General features: G+C 35.6%; 1 protein-coding gene across 1 annotated transcript; it reads left to right on the forward strand.

Annotated features, from left to right (window-relative positions):
* The first annotated feature begins 15,244 nt into the window (after window positions 1-15,244).
* Window positions 15,245-20,475, forward strand: LOC110447555. The gene is given in 2 exon segments (XM_021493335.1): window positions 15,245-20,124; window positions 20,127-20,475. Coding segments are annotated over 2 exon segments (5,130 nt in total). The 5' UTR covers window positions 15,245-15,294; the 3' UTR covers window positions 20,427-20,475.
* The last annotated feature ends 208 nt before the right edge of the window (window positions 20,476-20,683 follow it).

Genomic DNA, 20,683 nt, shown 5'->3' on the forward strand with positions numbered 1-20,683 from the left:
TCTGGCCAAATATCATAACCTGGACCTTTTGGTTATTCAGAACAAGTCATTTAAAGATTTAAACATATTTGATCCCTGTGACCTTGAATATGAGCAAAGGTCTCTCATTTAAACAAACGTTATTGCCCTTTATCCCAGCATACTACTGGTCAAATATCATCATCCTATGCCTTTTGGTTATTGAGAAGTTGTTTAAAGGTTTTAAACATATTTGACCCCTGTGACCTTGAATATATGTCAAGATCATTCATTTGACTTGGTGATCTTTCATCTGAGCATGCTACTGGCCAATATCAGTATCCTAGGCCCCTTGGGTATTCAAGAGTATTTGTTTTAAACATATTTGATCTCTGTGACTTTGAAAATGGTCGAAAGTTATTCGTTTGAACAACTTGGTGGCCCTTTATCTAAGCATGCTACTGGCCAAATATCACAATCATATGCCTTTTGGTTATTAAGAAGTTTTTAAACATATTTGATTCCTGTGACCTTGAATATATGTCAAGGTCATACGTTAGGACAAACTGTGTTGCCCTTCATCTGAGCATGTTACTGGCCAAATATCAACATCCTTGGCCTTTTGGATACTGAGAAGAAATTGTTTAAAGTAAAAAGACGACGGACACCGCACCATGGCATAAGCTAACTTGCCCTTTGGGCAGGTGAGCTAAAACAATGTACATTGTTTGTGTAGAAAATAAAAAAATAATATCAAATACAAGCGTAGTGTTTCTTCGAATATGAAAATCTATGTTTACACATGTATTAATTTTAATGATATTATGATCCTTATGTTTTAGCTGTCATAACCCCAATTTGTTACTTTACTCGGATTTGACCTAAGTTTACTCATCGGTCGTCGCTTAGCGTTGACAGATTTACCATTAAAAAGATCGAACATTTCCCTAACATATGTACCTTAAATAACAAAACATATTTATTCCAATGTTTTAAATCCGAAAATCTCGTTGTGAGTATAATGTGATCTGTCAGAATACGATGCTGGATTTCTTTTGAATTTTATTTCATTGATGTAGCACTCGTAAGGCGGCATCAGATATGCACTACCACAATAAGGTAAATACTTAAACATACCGCCTCTAACACATATATATATACATATGTAGGCATACATTACAAACATATATACATACGTAGGCATACATTACACACATATATACATACGTAGACATACATTACACACATATATACATATGTAGGCATACATTACACACATATATACATACGTAGGCATACATTACACACATATATACATATGTAGGCATACATTACACACATATATACATACGTAGGCATATATTACACACATATATACATATGTAGGCATACAATACACATATTTATATTTATAACTTAATAGCTGCTTATTGGATCTAAAACCTAATAAACCAAAACCTAAAATACAAAGTTAGTTTTACTTATCTGTGTTGACTTTTGGCTAGCAGTGAAAGTCTCGGTCGTGTATCATAGAACAACACATATGTCATACCACTAGAATCAAAAATATATTTATATACATTTGCTCTGTATCCTTCAATTGTAATGCATTGCGAAGGCAAATGTTGTGATGAGACTATAACAACATTTGCTATTGCAACGTCATCAATCTCTATTGTGACATCATCAATTTCATTGTTGTCAACACTTGATTTACCGGTCACAATAACTAAATAAAGCCTAACTGCTCTATCAAAATGTAAATTTGATTAATGAATATTTAAGCAAATATTGTAATGATCCTATCACAACCTTTCCTAATACATTAATTGCTTAAATGAAGGAAATGATAATCACGTTTATGTTTAATGTCGTTACAGATGAACGGTTTTGTTATTTTGCATATAATCCGTCATTTCACCATTATATTTGAATAATGCAAAGTCCACATATGAATATTCAAACAACAATTTCTCCTTTTCTTAAATACATGTGCATATATTACAGTTTAAGAAATCACTGTTATTAACCAAAGAAAAGAAAAAATGCAAGAGAATTAAAACTTTTCAGGGAATTCTGTGTTTTCCGTTTTGAGTAAATTAATGCGAATATTTCCACACCTAATATCTATATCTAAATGATTCAAAAATGCAGAAATATAGGATACGTAGATTTCATTTCAACATATTTAATTAACAAAGACGGCAATTTTCCAACGCGATCGGGCACAGGCACATCCCATGTAAGCCGTCTCCATATACAATAAACAAGTTGCAATAAATGTACATGTAATTCTACTTTAATTATGAATTTAAAGAGCTAATTCATTAAATGATCTATGTGTCTAAATTTGGAGCAGCCAGAAGGTACAGTGTGTAGACCGCACGGTGCATGGTTACACTTAGACCCTATACAACTGGCCAATGGCTTGCAAATTAAATACTTGTTTTTCCCATATGATATGTAATACAAAAGTCGAAAGTAATTAGTGCTGCACAAGCTTCAAAAGCATAAAAATTGGAGCTCAAAACCAATATCCAAAATAGTTATTGTAGTGATATTTAGAACGTTTCCATTAATAAACCAACTTTTTTAAGATAAGTATGTTACTATTTAAATACAGTGAATAGTCCTTTTGATGTATATATAGTTATTATTATGGACTTTTGTGCTGGTGAATGTGATGTGATATGAACCTGAAAAAAGCGTTTTTCGCATCGGTTAATATCATTTGTTAACGTTCACATCACATCATATTTACCAGCACAAAAACCCATAACCGGCTTATGATATGCTTCAACAATGACATGTTGTGTTGTAAAATTTTACTGGAACGAGCCTTTGTGTAAGCCAGGTTTGAATCCAACAGTTCACATCGTAGCTTTCGAAGACATTGTCAAGGTTCTTTCCCTTAAGATAGGCATGGATTACACATACTGTGTATGGGGATGTTTACCTGTAAGAGACTACTATTTCTGGACCCCCTTCGAGATGGCGCTGTTTTCCTGTAATAGACTACTATGTCTGGTTCCCCCTGCCAGATGGGGTTGTTTTCCTGTAAGAGACTAATATTTCTGGACCCCTGTCGGTAAGTGCCAAAAATGAATAAGGAAATCAAGCATACCTCAGGTAAAAATTAAAAATAAATACTGTCCAAAATATATGGTTTAAGGCGTTTGGTGAACGATAGTATGCTTCGTGATTTGTACTTTGTATATTATGTTCGGTATGTTTTTGAACACACCGACAATGGATAAAAAGCAGTATGGAGCGGTAAAGAGTACGTTTTGACTGTTTTTTTGCATTAATAAACTGTTTAATGATGAGTTGGTATCCTTAGTGATGACCTTTTGGACATTGACCTTCTTATGACTCGCTCAGTGCGGTTTACTCTACTTACATATTCAAATCACATACCATGATATATAGGACACGCCTCCTTATACAGCAGACATGGTTAGATAATCAAACTGATGGATTGGATATTTTTCACTCTCTGACCATAATGCTCTTATTCAAGGTGAACTTAATTCGTGTATAATTCTTGTCATGAACGTGTATATATATAAGGTTCAGTACTGTTAAACATCTGGTTTTACATTCCTTCTTTTAGATCTATAATTATTTGAATTTGCTTTTTATCCTTTTCGCGAATTATATTGTATTAGAACAAGATGAGGAACTTATTTCAGTATCGAGTGATAGTAAAATGAATTGTTAAAAGAAAAATGTGAAGAAATTGTAATATTAGTTTATATCAACTTAGAAATGAATGAAGTAACCTAACTTATAATTTATTTAAAGATCACTTAAAAGACCATCCTTCCTGTGACTATGGTTATATACAGAAAATTGCATATTGGTTTCTACTGCCCTTAGTTTTAAAGAGATTTATTAAGAGAAAACATTAAGCTTATAGACTTCATGCTCACTTCAATTTATTAGTATTATTACATTGCTGTGTGTTGTGTGAAGATGTAGTACACCTCTCCATATTCAGGTTTATTATATGCTTGACAATTTATCGCAATCACATTGGTCGGGTTATATACACGTGACCAGTCCTCAAAAATGCATGCAGACTTGTTATCAGTTGAGTATCGATTTCTAAATATAGCCTATATGGAAATTCCCCGGAACCTGTTGTAGCGCATGCGCAGTTAGAATGGAACTCGATGCTGGCGAACGCTTCGCCTCCGTTTTATCTTAACATTTCCTAAAACTACTCGAGGATAAAGATGCCGCTAACACACAAAAATACCAACAAACACAGACAGCTTTTTAGATTCACCAAAAACCTAATGGGTCAGAAGAGGGAAATTATCCTACCAAGCTGTAATTCTGAAAAGTCTTGTCAAACAAGTTCAGTGATTACTTTCTGAATAAAATCAGCACGATCAGGAAAAATATTGCCGAAGTGAACTATATTGCTGACAATAAAATCTCTGGCATGACTGCTTACATTGAATTTGATGGGGAACCATTAACAAAGCTCTCTGGGGAAGTCATTCATGAGAGGTGTTCCATGAATGTCTTTGTGGCGTTTTTTGGCAACCCCACTTAGGCTAGCTAAGGTTTTTAGTTATATTTTGATTGTAGTTGCTACCATGTTTGGTAGATTTGCAACCACTTTGTATAATCTTAAGGTTTTGATAGAAGCCACATGGTGGCTTAATCAGTATAATAAATATAATGTCAGCCTTTGGGTGGCCATTTCACTCACATTTCTTGTTTGAGTTATTCTTGTTATGAGAGGCATAAAGCTCTCTACAACAACCCAGGACGAGTTGAGCAATATCATGAATGTCCTGAAGCACTGCTTCCTTTGATACCTCAATCATGAACAAATTATTGGCTGAGTCAAAGGTTCCATTGTGTTTCAAAAAGGCACATATTAGACCATTGTTGAAGAAGCTTGGAATGGACAAGGAAGAGTTGAAGAACTACCGCCCAGTGTCAAATATGCCTTTTCTGTCTGTTACTGGGGGCTGTTCCACTTCCATTGCTCTGGCCATTTCAGTCCTTGCATGAGACGGCGATGTTGGTGTTGAAGCACTAGCAGAATTCCCGATGTCAAATAAATCTAACAAAATATTGTTCAGTTCATCATCTTCCATTAACTGTCTTTCCACTTCATCAATGTCGCAATTCTGTCCGAAACCCCCCAAAATTTCACCAGGTTCGCCGATGTTAAATGTTGGTGCGCCTGCCATTGTTGTTGATGAGCAGACGATGTTAAATATTACCTAAACTTTTTTTATTATTTTTTATTACTAGACAGGTAATTTTGTTTCATTTTTTATAATATTTTACATTCATTGCAATTGTAGTATGTGCACATTCATTGAGTCACACGTCAGAAACTTGCAATCTAATGGAATCACCCGGTGATCAAAGCGGGGATCTCTCATCATGTTTCCTTTGAAGTTACCGACATTTCAAAAAGTAGTTCCGGTGGGCGTGGTCATTATTATTATTTTTGTTCATAGCAGAATGAAAAGAATGAATTGACCAATGGAATTGGAGTATTTTGCATAAAAACAAAGAAAACTTAATTATAATTCATTGACGCTTTTTTTTAAACGTTTTATATGTATTGAAATGCAGAAAGCAATGACAAATGAGTTTCATTAACTAAATATTAAATAGACATTTAAAAAAGTACTGTTCTCAGAGTAACGAAACATTTTATGACCGGATAAATATCATTCTAGAGAGTGTAGTGACATTTTCAGTACTCAACATGTCATTCTTTTCAAAACGAAATGAGTCCAGCGGTATAAAAAATTGAATGGAATTTGAATAATTGCAAAACAAAACGAGTAACAACAGAGGTTTTTGAGAGTTTTAAATAAATTATTGATTTAGAACACAGATAGTTATGTAACAATTTCGTTAAAGTCAAGCTTCACTTACGTAGTTGTTTTTCAATGTTTATGTAACCATATTATTATATTGACTTATTGAATATTTAAAGAAAGAAATGTTCATAGAAAGAAATGTTAATTCATAGCTTCAGTGATTAATATTTTGTTCTAGTTCAAAGTCATTTATACATTCATTACAATAACAAATACTAACCTATCGCTAACGTGTAAATCTAAAAACGCGCATAAAATTCCAATTGAGTTTAAAAGCTTATATAACTATTTACGTCAAAAATGTTATTATTTAGCCTTGAACATCGCTTACATGTCATGTATTTCCTATTGATATATCTTAATTTGCTTGATTTTGAAACGGCTTCTCATGGAATAGTTTTCATCCAAAGTGCGTTCTAGATAACCCTCCGTTAAGTGGTTGCTGGTTGACCTTCGCCTGGTTTACGATAGGTTTGTCTCCGTCCCTGCTATATCAAAAAAAAAATGCATTTTGCAATAAACAATCATAAAAAAATACGAAATTAATTGTACATCTAAATGTTTATGAGATAACAAAAAAGGAGTTTGCAAACATACAATATCACGGTTTTGTTCATGTAAATATTTAAACAAGTTATTGTTTACAATATATCTCATTTGAATATGAATACATATTTTCCCATTAATACTTACCGATGTAATACCTTGCGATATATATCCCATTTAATATTTGTTTTATCTCTTCAACAGACGATATTGATAAGCTGCATATGCAGATAATATAACATTTTCACTTTCGCTTATACTGATCAAGCGTTAACTGATCCGTAAATAATCATGTCAAAAAGCGTTCCTTCATTATAAATCAGTGTAACTTTTAAATCAACGCCTCTCACTACACAGACTTGGATCAACTTCATGCCTTATTTGCATGTTAATCTTTTTTGTTTTATATTAATTGACAGTGACAAACGACCCTTTCATGCGTACCTGTGACGTGATCACTGAACCATTGATTTATGCGCGCTATTATGATTGACGTTACAAACGAATGTACTATCATAAAGTACTTGGAAAACATTGACAGTTGCCAATCATTATTTAAGATATAAATATAATTGTTTTTAAATTTCAATTATTTTGGGTTTTAATATTTGACATTGCTAGGAGGTTCCTGGATCTTACGACATTTTCTGACTACCATGCTATATGTTAGCTGTGTGTTAGATAGGTCGTGAGGATGTTTATACTGGGATTTTCGCACGTCCTTTCTATTTTCGATATTCTTGTGCTTTTATGTGTTGTTACAGAATGGGTGAGTATGCGTTTATCATACATCCTAATTACAAAATGTCAAATGACCTTCTAGTTGGGGTTTTCAATATAACCACAACAATTTAGGACAAAATGGACAAAGACAGTATAATATAATATGTTTCAGTCCACAGTCATGTTCTTTTACCAGTACATTGGCTGGCTTGAAAACATTAGATATGGAATCTTTGCTATGATAATTTAACATATTTAAACGATTGAAACATTTATTAAGAAAATAAATTGAAGCTTTGTTAGCGCTTTTTGATAATACTAAGCCGCCGTTTCATGATCATATAGACCTAATTACACATGGATTGAGGTATGGCCTTATAATACTGTAAAACTGTATTTCTTTTTCTTTTTCTTATTTCTAGTAATTACTTTATATCTAATAAAATGTGTAGACACAATGAATTCAAGCCTTTTTGATATATTTCATACTTAACTTAAAATTTTCAGTTTATTATCTTTTTTTGATTCTTACTCGCATCGCAATATTTGGAAACTTCTTCAGATAAAGTGCACAAACATTGTACTCTCAACGGTACTTACAGTTCATGTTGCAGCGAAAACAGAAGATACATACTTTTCTGAACGCTCTTCATTTTTATTTTTATTTTTTTATTTATCATATAATATAAATAAATATAAACTTAAATTAATTTATAAAAAATATGAAAAAAGGTTATTCTAGCTTATATTAATCATTGTTGTTGGCCCGGATGTAAGAGTGCGTAGGGTCTTAATGTAGGCGGAAACCGAAGTAACCGGTGAAAACCCACGTGGTCGGGCAGGTGACCCTATACCATTTCACGTCCGATCGGGGAATCGAACCCCGGTCGCCCTGGTGAAAGTCGAATGCGCTATCCACTGCACCACCCGACCACCTTTGCTATATCATGAGGTCGCTTTGTTGTTTGATATTGTTATGGAAATCAAGTGAATTAATACTATAAATATTAATTCACAATAATGATATCATGGTCATTTTTTGACACGATAGATATTTTACATCTTAGGTCTAGCGAATATTTAACGCATCAAGGACGTTGACTATAATAGTGCACCTGAGCTAGCCAAAGCCTTAAAGCTAGAATTTAATCTGGTATGGTTAACCGGAATAACTAAAAGTGAGTACTAATCGTCTATTTGGCAAAATGTTGAAAATCGTATAAATGTAATTACAGAGATTTTTTCATTTTCCGTTGTCTACATGTGATTTTGAACACATATACATGGAATTTTTGTGTGTGTATATACATGTGTTTTGCCATTTTTAAGAAAAGATAAATGTTTTAATAGTTTAATATTGTGTTGACATTTCTCAAACAAGAAATGTGAGTGAAATGGCCACCCAAAGGGTGACATTATATTTATTAAACTGATTAAGCCACCATGTGGCTTCTATCAAAACCTTAAGATTATACAAAGTGGTTGCAAATCTACCAAACATGGTACCAACTACAAATGTACAATCAAGATATAACTAAAAGCCAAAGTAACAGTGTTATGACGTCATCAAGATCAACGTCATAGTTATCATCATGTTTGTCAAGATGGATGTGACATAGAGGTCCGGTGACATTTCATCTCTGACGAAGGGCTATGCCCGAAAGCTTGGAAAAAGTGACTTTAAAGTTTCTTAATATACTTGCGATCCTTATAGGAACATATGTTTAAAGACAATTAGTATTATTACATACTTTACAACGACATTGGTAATTCATCAGTGCCTCCGGTTCCAGGCATACGCAAGCGACAGTAGGGGAAACGTTTTTTGTGTAAAGGTCTTTTGATGTCATTTGTTACATTTTGATTTTTATCAATTTTTTTATGTTGATTCATAATTCCCGTTCTCTAATATGTACAATAATCAATACAAGATGAAAGTCAAGTTCTTTTCACAATAAAAATAATTACAAAAAATTGAATTATCGCATGTTTAACACTATTGCTAAAACTAAACAACGATACAAAAATGATCATATTATTTACTATAGATTCTCATTTCTTCTGATGTCTAGTGATAATCTTACGTCTCAAGGTAGTTGACTAGTTTACCGCCAGTCTCTAAGGTTGGTTGGCCGCGATCTTATAGCTATTTCTGAACACGTTAATTATAACTTTTAATTCTTTCGAGAATCGGTACCCCTGATTAGCATTTAGAGTAACGGCAACAACTGGTTCACCTGTTATTAGTATAACGTGACCGGGAGGAGTGCTGCGCTGGGTGCCGTCGGCATGATATTTCAGTGAGATATGACTATAAAGTCGGCATCAGATCCGCACTATCACAAGGAGGCAAATACGCCAATATACCCTGTCTCCAGCATACATACACGTAAGCACATAGAGGTACGTCATTAAATGACCTGAGTTGTTAATAGGTTGATTAAGAATATACGAACAAACCAAACCAAACCCTGATGTATAGGCAATGGTAAAAATGATCACATAGCGAAATGAACTGTTTACTGCTTTCGGCATCCATTTATCAGTTGCTGCTTCCTTACCCTTGATATCTAGAGATTGTTTTTGCACGAGGTCCGGTTGACTCGGTTGGTTGTAATATTGTAGCTTAATATTTATAATATACAACATCCATATAGCACCGTATATAATTTGTAAAATTACTCTAAAGCACTTAACAACATATGGATGATAGTATTAGTTAAAACTGTTAAACAAAAGGTGTTTACGGTAACCAGTATACATTAGGCAAGAAAATAATCATCTCAATGTGCACCTAATGAATTAATAAAGGATGGTATGTACATGACGTATGTGCAAAGAGCCTAAAGTACAGACGAGCAGAGCTCGGACTCAGTTTACACACAATACGATATAAAATAAAGTAGCTACTGTAGACAGTCGCATGTAATTATTCCCTACATGATCTACCGTATATAGGCAATGTATCGTATGTAGACAATGCCTGATGTCCAATCCTGTTTACTTCTTTTGTCAATAAAATATGTTGAAATTGAAAAAGAATATGATATACCGTTTTCCTATTGCTGTATGATATTGCTGAAAATTACATTTGACAGTTTCCTTTGTTAAACCTTAAAACCAATTATGCGTCCTAAATTGACGAAATAACTAGGCTATGATCACTGTGGGTTTTTGTTACTTGTGTAAATAGGTACATCCTTGCTTCGTATGTCTGGCGATTATTAAGCACATGCATAAAGTGACATACAAACTCTCTTCTTCGCGTCTGCATGTTAGGCTCTTTGCACCGACGTCATGTACATACAACACTTTATGTATTCATGTATGTGCTCATTGAGATGATTATCTTCTTGCTTAATGTATACTGGTGATTGTGAGCCTTTTTCGTTTAACAATTATAACTAATATTCTTATCCGTATGTTGTAAAGCGCTTTAGAGAAATTTTACAAATTATATAGGGCGCTATATACATGTAAATGTTGTATATTATTATTATTATTAATAGCAAATATGGTTGTGTTTAAAACACAAATAGATTTACGGACCTTAGGATAAATAAATGATCAAATTATCCTCTAAATTATTAATTGGTTGTGATGGTGATATCGTAAAAATGGGCTATATCATCATACCATCTGTATGTGCCCTATGTTTCGCTTAACATGTATATACCTTTTAGTACAACATTTAATGAGCATATGTGTTGTTTCATTTTCCATTTCAATCATTATTCACTATTTAAGAAAAAAAGTCATCTGTACACGGCTAGGGGATGTCTAGGAAAACCCGTCTAACAGCTACGAAACAGCTACAACAGGGAGATATTTTTTGGTTATGTTAAAAATGTCTGTTCATCTGTTTGATCTATCTTAAGTTTCTTTTGTTTTATATTTACATTTGCTCTGCATCCTTCCATTATAATGTATTAAGAAGACAAATGTTGTTACTATAATATAATAATATTTGCTATTGTGACGTCATCGGTTTCATTATTGTCCAAACTTAATTTACTGTTCAACGAACTGTTCAAAATAACTAAATAAATCGTATCTTCTCTATACAAATATTAATATAAATAATAGGGTTTTATTAAGTTTGTCATCAATAGCAATGTGTGTTATAGGACCATAACAATATTTTTTAAGACATCTTATTTTGTTTTCATTGATCTAATTTCCCCTTTTGTCTATATTTGCTGATGCCATGGTATGAATTTGTCTGTGTTCCTTGTATAACGTATAAGGTGGCGTTTAGCATATCGCCTTCAATTCGCCTTCTATTTTCAATGCTCTCTCACTCGAGATCACATGTTGACGAGTTGGCTATATTTATATCGCTGGCTTACCGTTAATCTTATAATTAATGTTCAAACAAATTTATAATATAAGGATTGTTTGCTTTGTGTCTCTCTTTTTCTTTTCTTCAACTTATTCATTTAGTTATTTATTTTATTCTATCTATTTGCATTTTTGCTGTAAAATGTAGTTGTTTCTAAGATAGTCTTTTGAATATTACCTGGGCAACTATGATAACTCTCAAATGTTGTATAATGCTGCCATCATTCAAAGAACAGACTTGCAGAAATCAATTCAATGTTTCTACATTACCTGAATACGTACATTCTAAAGCAAAACATCTCCGAAAAGTTTAAAATAGACATGACTACCAAATGCCACAGTTCACTATGTCAAAAATGGCAAACATAACGTCACTCCTTTTGGTTTTTAGAAATAATATATTACTATAAAATAGCACAGCCAAACTTCCATAAATCGGACTTACGGTAAAGTCTATAATTTTCCCCATTTTGTAACACTTCTAAAATTCTTCTCATGAATCGAACTTTAATAATTCGAATTTCTCGCTGTTTCGAAGTATAAACAAAGCCCATCCGTGAAAACATTGACAATAACAGGTTATAAATCGAAGTGAAATAATAATCTGTACTAGAACATTACAATGTCCCGTGGTTATGTTTATAGCACAAGCATCGGGCAATTAATTAACAAAGAAATATTGAATTTGATAAGAAATCCAATATCTATATTTGAAAATTAATGTCTTAGCTTGTGTTTCGTCACATATTTTAAGCATCACATTCTGTCGTATTTACAGGATCTCGATGTTTAATATTTGTGAGTAGAAGTCCGGATGTTTCGAATATTTCTGGATACTCCCGCAAAGTTTGAAACATTAACATTACAATTTAAGTTAAGTTTCATTTTCTCGATGTTTGAAAACCACTGATAACATCATTCTGAAAGCTTATTTTGCACATGCGCCTTTGCACAGATATATCTGCAATATTCCAAGTAAATTCAAAGGATATTATTAATTTGATAAAGACATGATAATAATACTTTGTTAGATTATCAAGAAAACTGTTTCATTAAAAAAGGTTTTGACAATCTATTTGTATATCGTAGGAAAATCTTAAGGAATTGCTTAGACACTATGAAAGGTTACGCATTAATATGTTAGTTAAACGCGAGATTGCAAATTAAAACAAGGACATTATAGTTTAATTTTGAACAATGCAGTGTACCAAATTGTAAATGATGATATAGCGTTTTATAGTTTGCATAATTGTGGTGCGCAAAACACCAAGACTGTCATGCAGCACATATTCAGGTGACAGAACAAATCTAAGTTTTTATAAAACTATTTTTGGTTTTAAGACGATGACAAATGGGAAATCAAGGTTTTACAGTGTATTGCTATATAATCCTATGTATACAGTATAAATTATCGTAAAACAAACGGACACTACAGTGGTAAACAAATAACTAATTTACCACTAACGTCACTTGCTCATGCTCTCTTATTGACTGATCTAGCTAACATTTGCCCATTAATAAAATTGTAATTAATAGCTATAGTGATCTTGTACTCTACGAATAATTAGACCGGTCTATGCTGCTTATCAGTATAAATACATTAACAGATATTGTTCGTTTTTTAATCTGACTGTAAACGTTTTCGGGGGTTTTCATCTGTGGAGTTAAATATGAATACAAATATTAATTGATTTCGCAAAAATTATGAACGAGGTTGTTAAAACTTGTATTTATCACTCCTATTTGTCCGGTTGTTAATGAGTGGGGGTCTTTATGAGAAAGGAAACTGGTCTACCACTTAATCGGGCATAGACCCCATATATTGTCACGTTCAATAGGGAAATCGGTAAAATTACAGGAAAAGCATACTTAAAATTCTTATTATACTCTCGTGGACATTTTAACGTATTGCCTTCAGGGCCCTTTCCACATTTAAATTAGACTAACTAATCAATTAGAAAAGAAACATGTTGAATGAATTGCCTATGATTACTTTGTCCTAAAATAGGAAACGTGTGCTTTAAATTTATTTTTAAGGTTTTTCATATGGTGACACGGCTAAAACGCTATGTTGACATGATGTATGAACGATCAATCAGGTTTTTTTTCAAGGTATAGTGTGGCTTAAATTTTATAATTCTATACACATAAAGAGAGTCCGTCGGGGTTGGTAATATTATTGCTTTAATTTGTTGGGAGGGAAAAAACAATTAACAGATGATATACATTGTTTATAAGGCTTTACACAAATGACAGAGAGAAGTGTATATTCAGTAGTGGCAGGGGACATAATATATACACTTCACTCATTATCAATATGAAAATAACCAGTGCACTTCTAGTTTTTGAAATTCATCAAACTAATGGATTGTTGGCACCTTACATTCTGTTTCAATATCAGTTTAGACCAATTTGCAGCCCCGCTGTTTGGCCTTGAGCATTAGCAATGAGTCTAGAAGAAAACAGACATATTGTGCAGTTAAAATCCATTTTGGCATATTCTATCGATTGCAAAATTTTAAGAGAGCAATCTCATGTGGTTTATCGTTCACCTTGCAAATGAAGGATCGCACTTATTTTGTATATTGTAATGAATGTACTAAACACGATTATTGTAAAATGCCGGGGATTCTTTGCTATTTGTAAAACCCTTATTTTTGGTAAATTCCATATTTCACTACAAATTATAAGTTACAGGAAATAAAAAAAACAAAAGCGTGCAGCTATTTTACTATCGTGATTCTACTTAGAGAAAGGACAACAAACTAGCTAATATTTTTCAGCACCGTTTGGTCCTTTATCTGTTTTAGAAACAACGGAGAAAGAGTTAAAAATCAGATGTAGACATCGAAATATGAAACTGTGCCTGTTACTATATTTGTACATTTGATTATTAGTTATTCTAATAATTAAGGTTTAACCCACCATTATGGTGTTATTATACTGATACCAGAATACGTTGTGACTATTTTTTACGTTTCAAATCCAGGGCCCAACGGTCGCATTAAAAGGAGGAAGAAAGGCCGAGGATCTCCGCAAAAAGGTGAAACCATTGATGCATAAGACAAAAGGAAACCCCAAAGGCATCCGTGTAAAGTCTGTTACAGTCACCACCGAGGAAAGGACACACATACTGCCAGTCCAGTCCAACGGAAAACCATCTCAAACAGACATCAATAAACTTATACGGGAAATCGAGAAAAACATAAATCAACAAAATAATGTTGGAAAGACTACAAAAATGACTAGTTCGAACAAAGGTAAAACGCCCAATGTGAATTCAAACAACAACGCTAAATTTGAACGTTTGATATCACAATTATCGAACGAGGAAATGGATTACTTGACAAGAGCAGCAACCTCTCTACAGTCAGCTGTTTCCAACAACCCTCCAAGCGAAAGTAATAAGTTAGATCTGTTACAGCTACTAGCAGCAGATGTCGTCAGAAACAATAAACTTGCGGAAGAAATAAAACAAGACTCATCCAAATCAAAGAATGTCAAGTCTATTCGAAATATGGCTAAAAAGGTACCAGAGTTAGCTAAAGTGTCTCAAGATCAAAATCAAGGCCAATCAACTGTTATGACAGGACAGCATACGAAAGTATTTCGCAACAATGCGAAAAAAGAAGCAACAGTCGGCCTACCATTAGGTATAACGCCCTATCGAACTAAAGAAAACAGAGACAGAGTTGTAACGTCACGGCATGACCATACAAGTGGATTTAATACTGCATCGTATAAGGTAAGGAGTAATCGGCACGACATTGGAAGGGAAATGAGCTTACTTAAATCCGAACCAACGCACTATCTTAGTTCAAACTTGCCGTTGAATGACCGTAGAACTGATTTCAGAGAATTAGAAATGGTAGGATCAAATACCTTTGTGAAGGGTAATCAAAGAAACGCCGCGAGAAGACTGTCCCTGCATAATCAGGGTTTGCCAGACATGCAGTCCGAATCATTTATGAACAGGGATGCGGCAAGAATAAAGAAAGTTCGAGAAACCAATACTATGGAAAAAACACCACATAGAGAGTATGTTCATTCTTCAATACAAACAAACACCTGGATTTCCCCAAATGAAAGACACCATCAAAGTCGTAATTCCTCACCTCAACGCGATCAATTGATATCGCCGACAAGGTTATTGAGCGTTAGACCCTCTGATGGTAATCAGCAGCTTGATCAGTCATCAGTGTACTCCAGTAATACATTACCGGAAGTGTTCCACGAATCCCCTGACATGTTCATAAAGGATCAACCATCCCAGTACATGAAGCAATCCCAGCGTACTGTAAAAACAGTCAAGTACAACGGGAAGCAAGGCGACGTTCGTTCCCGTATACCGACCAGAGTAATTCGTCATTCATCTTTTCCAGAAGAGCGACTTCACGAATTACAACATATACATTCTATTCCGTTGCAGCGTAATTTACTTCGAACAAGAAGTGACGGAAATAATCCAACAGCTGGCATGAACGATAATAAATTCATTGAACAAAAGCGATATTTAGATCGAGGTTCAAATCATCTCCCGTCAGAGGGCAAATGGTCTACGTTCAGTAAAACAGGGAGAAAACGATTAATACAACCAGATGAACGGAAAACACGTCCAACTGATCCGCAAATAAACACAATTGTTGCTCAGGAAAGTCACCCTCAGAATAGGCAACGGTCCTCGGGGCCAGGTCGTAGTACAACATTCCAACAACCAAGTCAGCGTCGGTCAGAACGATATTTGAACAGTGTAAACCAGTATGAACCTACGATTACGCGAATCGCAGATACGTATACATTACAAAGAATTCCTAATTACCATTCTCAATCGCAAACGAAAGCGCAAATACAGAACTCTCAAACACGACAGCAATACGTTGATCAGCAATCTGCCCACTCTCCGGGAAACGCAAAGAACGTCCTCCATTCGAAAAGTAGAAGCTTCAATGAACCCTCCTTTAAGCTAAGTAGAAACCAAAAGCATCAAGTCGACAACGTTGCCACTAATCAGCATTATGAATCACTACATCCGGTCGGACATTTCGGAAATACGCCACCAATAAACCACAGAGCCCCAAATGTGCAGCATCTGACTCGCATTAAACAGGTTGATATACATCCCACAGAATCCAAACAGCCAACGACTATGCGAGGCAGTTATGATCAAGCTACACCAACTTCTCGAACACGAGAGACCCACCGTAATGGCAGAGTACAGATCTTGGAAAGACTTGATTCATCGACAAAAACTAGCTCGAATGTTAATGAAAAAGGGGTGCTTAATACAAACGCAGTTTATAGAAGTAAAACATTAGATCATGGAACAATTGGATCGTCCGGTACATCGCGACCTGCTATGGCATTCCATAAAACATTGCAGGTCATTAAAAATACACCACAACCTCTGGAACAGGTTATTAGCTCAGCTAATACACATCAATCAGCATTGCCTATGCTATCGGTAAATATGCATCCATCACGTAGACAGAGGCAAGAGTTAACTCGTCCAATTCCTGCGATAAAGTTAATTTCAAATGTTGAAGGTCAACGTGGTCAAACCAGCATTATGACATCGGTACCAACTTCACGTGTGCAGCAACTAACCAAAACGTATCAACCTAAGATACCAGGACTTAAATATTTATCTAATGCTAACGACCAGTCGTATAGTCGACAACATAGTAACACAGTACACCCAGCTGTACCACCGAACGCACAGACATTAAACGCAGAATCGATAAATCGCAACAGCCAACGGACAAACAGCAAAGGACCTAGTTCGAAGTCAATTATACCAGCAAGAAAAATAGATACCCGCCTGTATCAGTTATACCAAACTCATTCTCCGACGCAAAATCAAGCTTCCTCGCAACATAAACTGTTGTTAAGTAACAACCAACAACCTCAAGAAATATTGTTATTACCAAGTAACCAACAAAAAAACCAACAAGCACAACAAAGTGGCACGTCTATACATCATAACACATGGGGGATACCAGAGCATTCTTCTATGCCTCAACTACAGCTGCAGGGCCGTCAAAACCAACAAAACATACAACCGTCGACGACAGTTCAACAGAAAAAGTCGCCACAGGCTTATCAACATAGGAGACAGTCTTCCCAAACAGCTCACCAACATCAGTTACAATCTCAGCAGATACACCAACATCACCACACACAGTCACCGCAGACAAGTCAACAACTCCAGATGCAATCCCTGCAGACGGGTCAACAGAATCAGATACTGCATTCCCAAACAATTCAAAACAGTTACTTTCAGCAACCCCCGACACGTCAACAAAAACATGTTCAGCATCCGCAAATAGCACAGCAACATCATATCGAGCTTCAACAGACAGCTCAACAACGTCATAGGCATTCTCCGCAGACAAATAAACAAAATCAGATACCGCATCAGCAAGCAACCAGAAACAATCATATTAAGCAATCACGGACACGTCAGCATTACCAAATACAACCTCCACAAACAGCACAGCAACATCAAATACAACCTCTACAAACAGCACAGCAACATCAAATACAACCTCCACAAACAACACAACACTATCAAATACAGCCTCCCCCGGTAAGTCAACAATTCCAAATACAGCCTCCGCAAACGGTAAAACAACAGATCCAGCCTCCGCAGTCTAATCAACAATATCAGATACAACCTCAGCAAACATCTCAACAACAGATTCAGTCACTGCAGTCAAATCAACAATACCATATACAACATCAGAAAACATCGCATCAACAGATTTATCCTCCTCAGCCAAGTCAACAGTTCCAGATACAGCCTCCGCAGTCTAATCAACAATATCAGATACAACCTCATCGAAAATCTCAACAACAGATTCAGCCACTGCAGTCAAATCAAAAATACCAGATGCAGCCAGCACATACAGTACATCATCAAATACAGCCTCAGCAATCAGCACAACAAATACAGCCTTCTCAAACGGCACAACAACAAATACAACCACAGCAAACAGCACAACAAATACATCCTCCTCAAACACCACAACAACATATACAGCCTCCTCAAACAGCACAGCAACATCAAATACAACCTCCACAAACAGCACAACAACAAATACAGCCTCCCCAAACAGCACAACATCAAATCCAACCTCCACAAACAGCACAGCAGCATCAACAACAACCTCCACAAACAGCACAGCAACATCAAATACTAATTTCACAAACAGCACAGCAACACCAAATACAACCTCCACAAACAGCACAGCAACATCAACAACAACCTCCACAAGCAACACAGCAACATCAAATACTAATTTCACAAACAGCACAGCAACATCAAATACAACCTCCACAAACAGCACAGCAACATCAAAAACAACCTCCACAAGCAGCACAGCAACATCAAATACAACCGCAACATCAAATACAACCTCCACAAACAGCACAGCAACATCAAATACAACCTCTACAAACAGCACAGCAACATCAAATACAACCTCCACAAACAACACAACACTATCAAATACAGCCTCCCCCGGTAAGTCAACAATTCCAAATACAGCCTCCGCAAACGGTAAAACAACAGATCCAGCCTCCGCAGTCTAATCAACAATATCAGATACAACCTCAGCAAACATCTCAACAACAGATTCAGTCACTGCAGTCAAATCAACAATACCATATACAACATCAGAAAACATCGCATCAACAGATTTATCCTCCTCAGCCAAGTCAACAGTTCCAGATACAGCCTCCGCAGTCTAATCAACAATATCAGATACAACCTCATCGAAAATCTCAACAACAGATTCAGCCACTGCAGTCAAATCAAAAATACCAGATGCAGCCAGCACATACAGTACATCATCAAATACAGCCTCAGCAATCAGCACAACAAATACAGCCTTCTCAAACGGCACAACAACAAATACAACCACAGCAAACAGCACAACAAATACATCCTCCTCAAACACCACAACAACATATACAGCCTCCTCAAACAGCACAGCAACATCAAATACAACCTCCACAAACAGCACAACAACATCAAATACAACCTCCACAAACAGCACAACAACATATACAGCCTCCTCAAACAGCACAGCAACATCAAATACAACCTGCACAAACAGCACAACAACATCAAATACAACCTCCACAAACAGCACAACAACATCAAATACAACCTCCACAAACAGCACAACAACAAATACAGCCTCCCGAAACAGCACAGCAACATCAAATACAACCTCCACAAACAGCACAACACTATCAAATACAGCCTCCCCCGGTAAGTCAACAATTCCAAATACAGCCTCCGCAAACGGTTAAACAACAGATTCAGCCTCCGCAGTCTAATCAACAATATCAGATACAATCTCAGCAAACATCTCAACAAAAGATGCACCCACTGCAGTCAAATCAAAAATATCAGATGCAGGCAGCACAAATAGCACATCATCAAATACAGCCTCCCCAACCGCGTCAACAATATCAAAAGCAGCCTTCGCAAACATTACAACATATTCAGCATCTTACAAACCAACGATACCAGATACAACCTCAACAAAGAGCCAATAAACAAAAAATACAGCCACAAATTAAAAGTCTACAATATCAGATGCGGCCTTCTCAAACAGCACAGCAACAAATACAGCCTCCTCAAAAAGCACAACAACAAATAATTCCTCCTCAAACACCACAACAACATAAACAGCCTCCTCCTCAAACAGCACAACAACAAATAAAGCTTCCACAAACAGCACAACAACAAATAAAGCCTCCTCAAACAGCACAACAACAAATACAGCCTCCTCAAACACCACCACAACATATACAGTCACCGCAAACAGCACAACACCAAATACAGCTTCCGCAAACAGGACAACAACAAATACAGCCTCCGCAAACAGCACAACAACAAATACAGCCTCAGCAAACAGCACAACAAATACATCTTTCTCAAACACCACAACAACATATACAGCCTCCTCAAACAGCACAACAACATAAACAGCCTCCTCAACAACCACTACAACAAATACAGCCACAGCAAACAGCACAACAACGTATACAGCCTCCTCAAACAGCACAACAACAAATACAGACTCCTCAAACAGCACAACAACATCAACAGCCTCCTCAAACAGCACAACAACAAATACAGCCACAAATTAAAAGTCTAAAATATCATATGCGGCCTTCTCAATCAGCACAACAACAAATACAGCCTCAGCAAACAGCACAACAAAAACAGCCTCCTCAATCAG

This window comes from Mizuhopecten yessoensis, unplaced genomic scaffold, assembly GCF_002113885.1.
Source record: "Mizuhopecten yessoensis strain PY_sf001 unplaced genomic scaffold, ASM211388v2 scaffold395, whole genome shotgun sequence".
Classification (NCBI taxonomy): domain Eukaryota; kingdom Metazoa; phylum Mollusca; class Bivalvia; order Pectinida; family Pectinidae; genus Mizuhopecten; species Mizuhopecten yessoensis.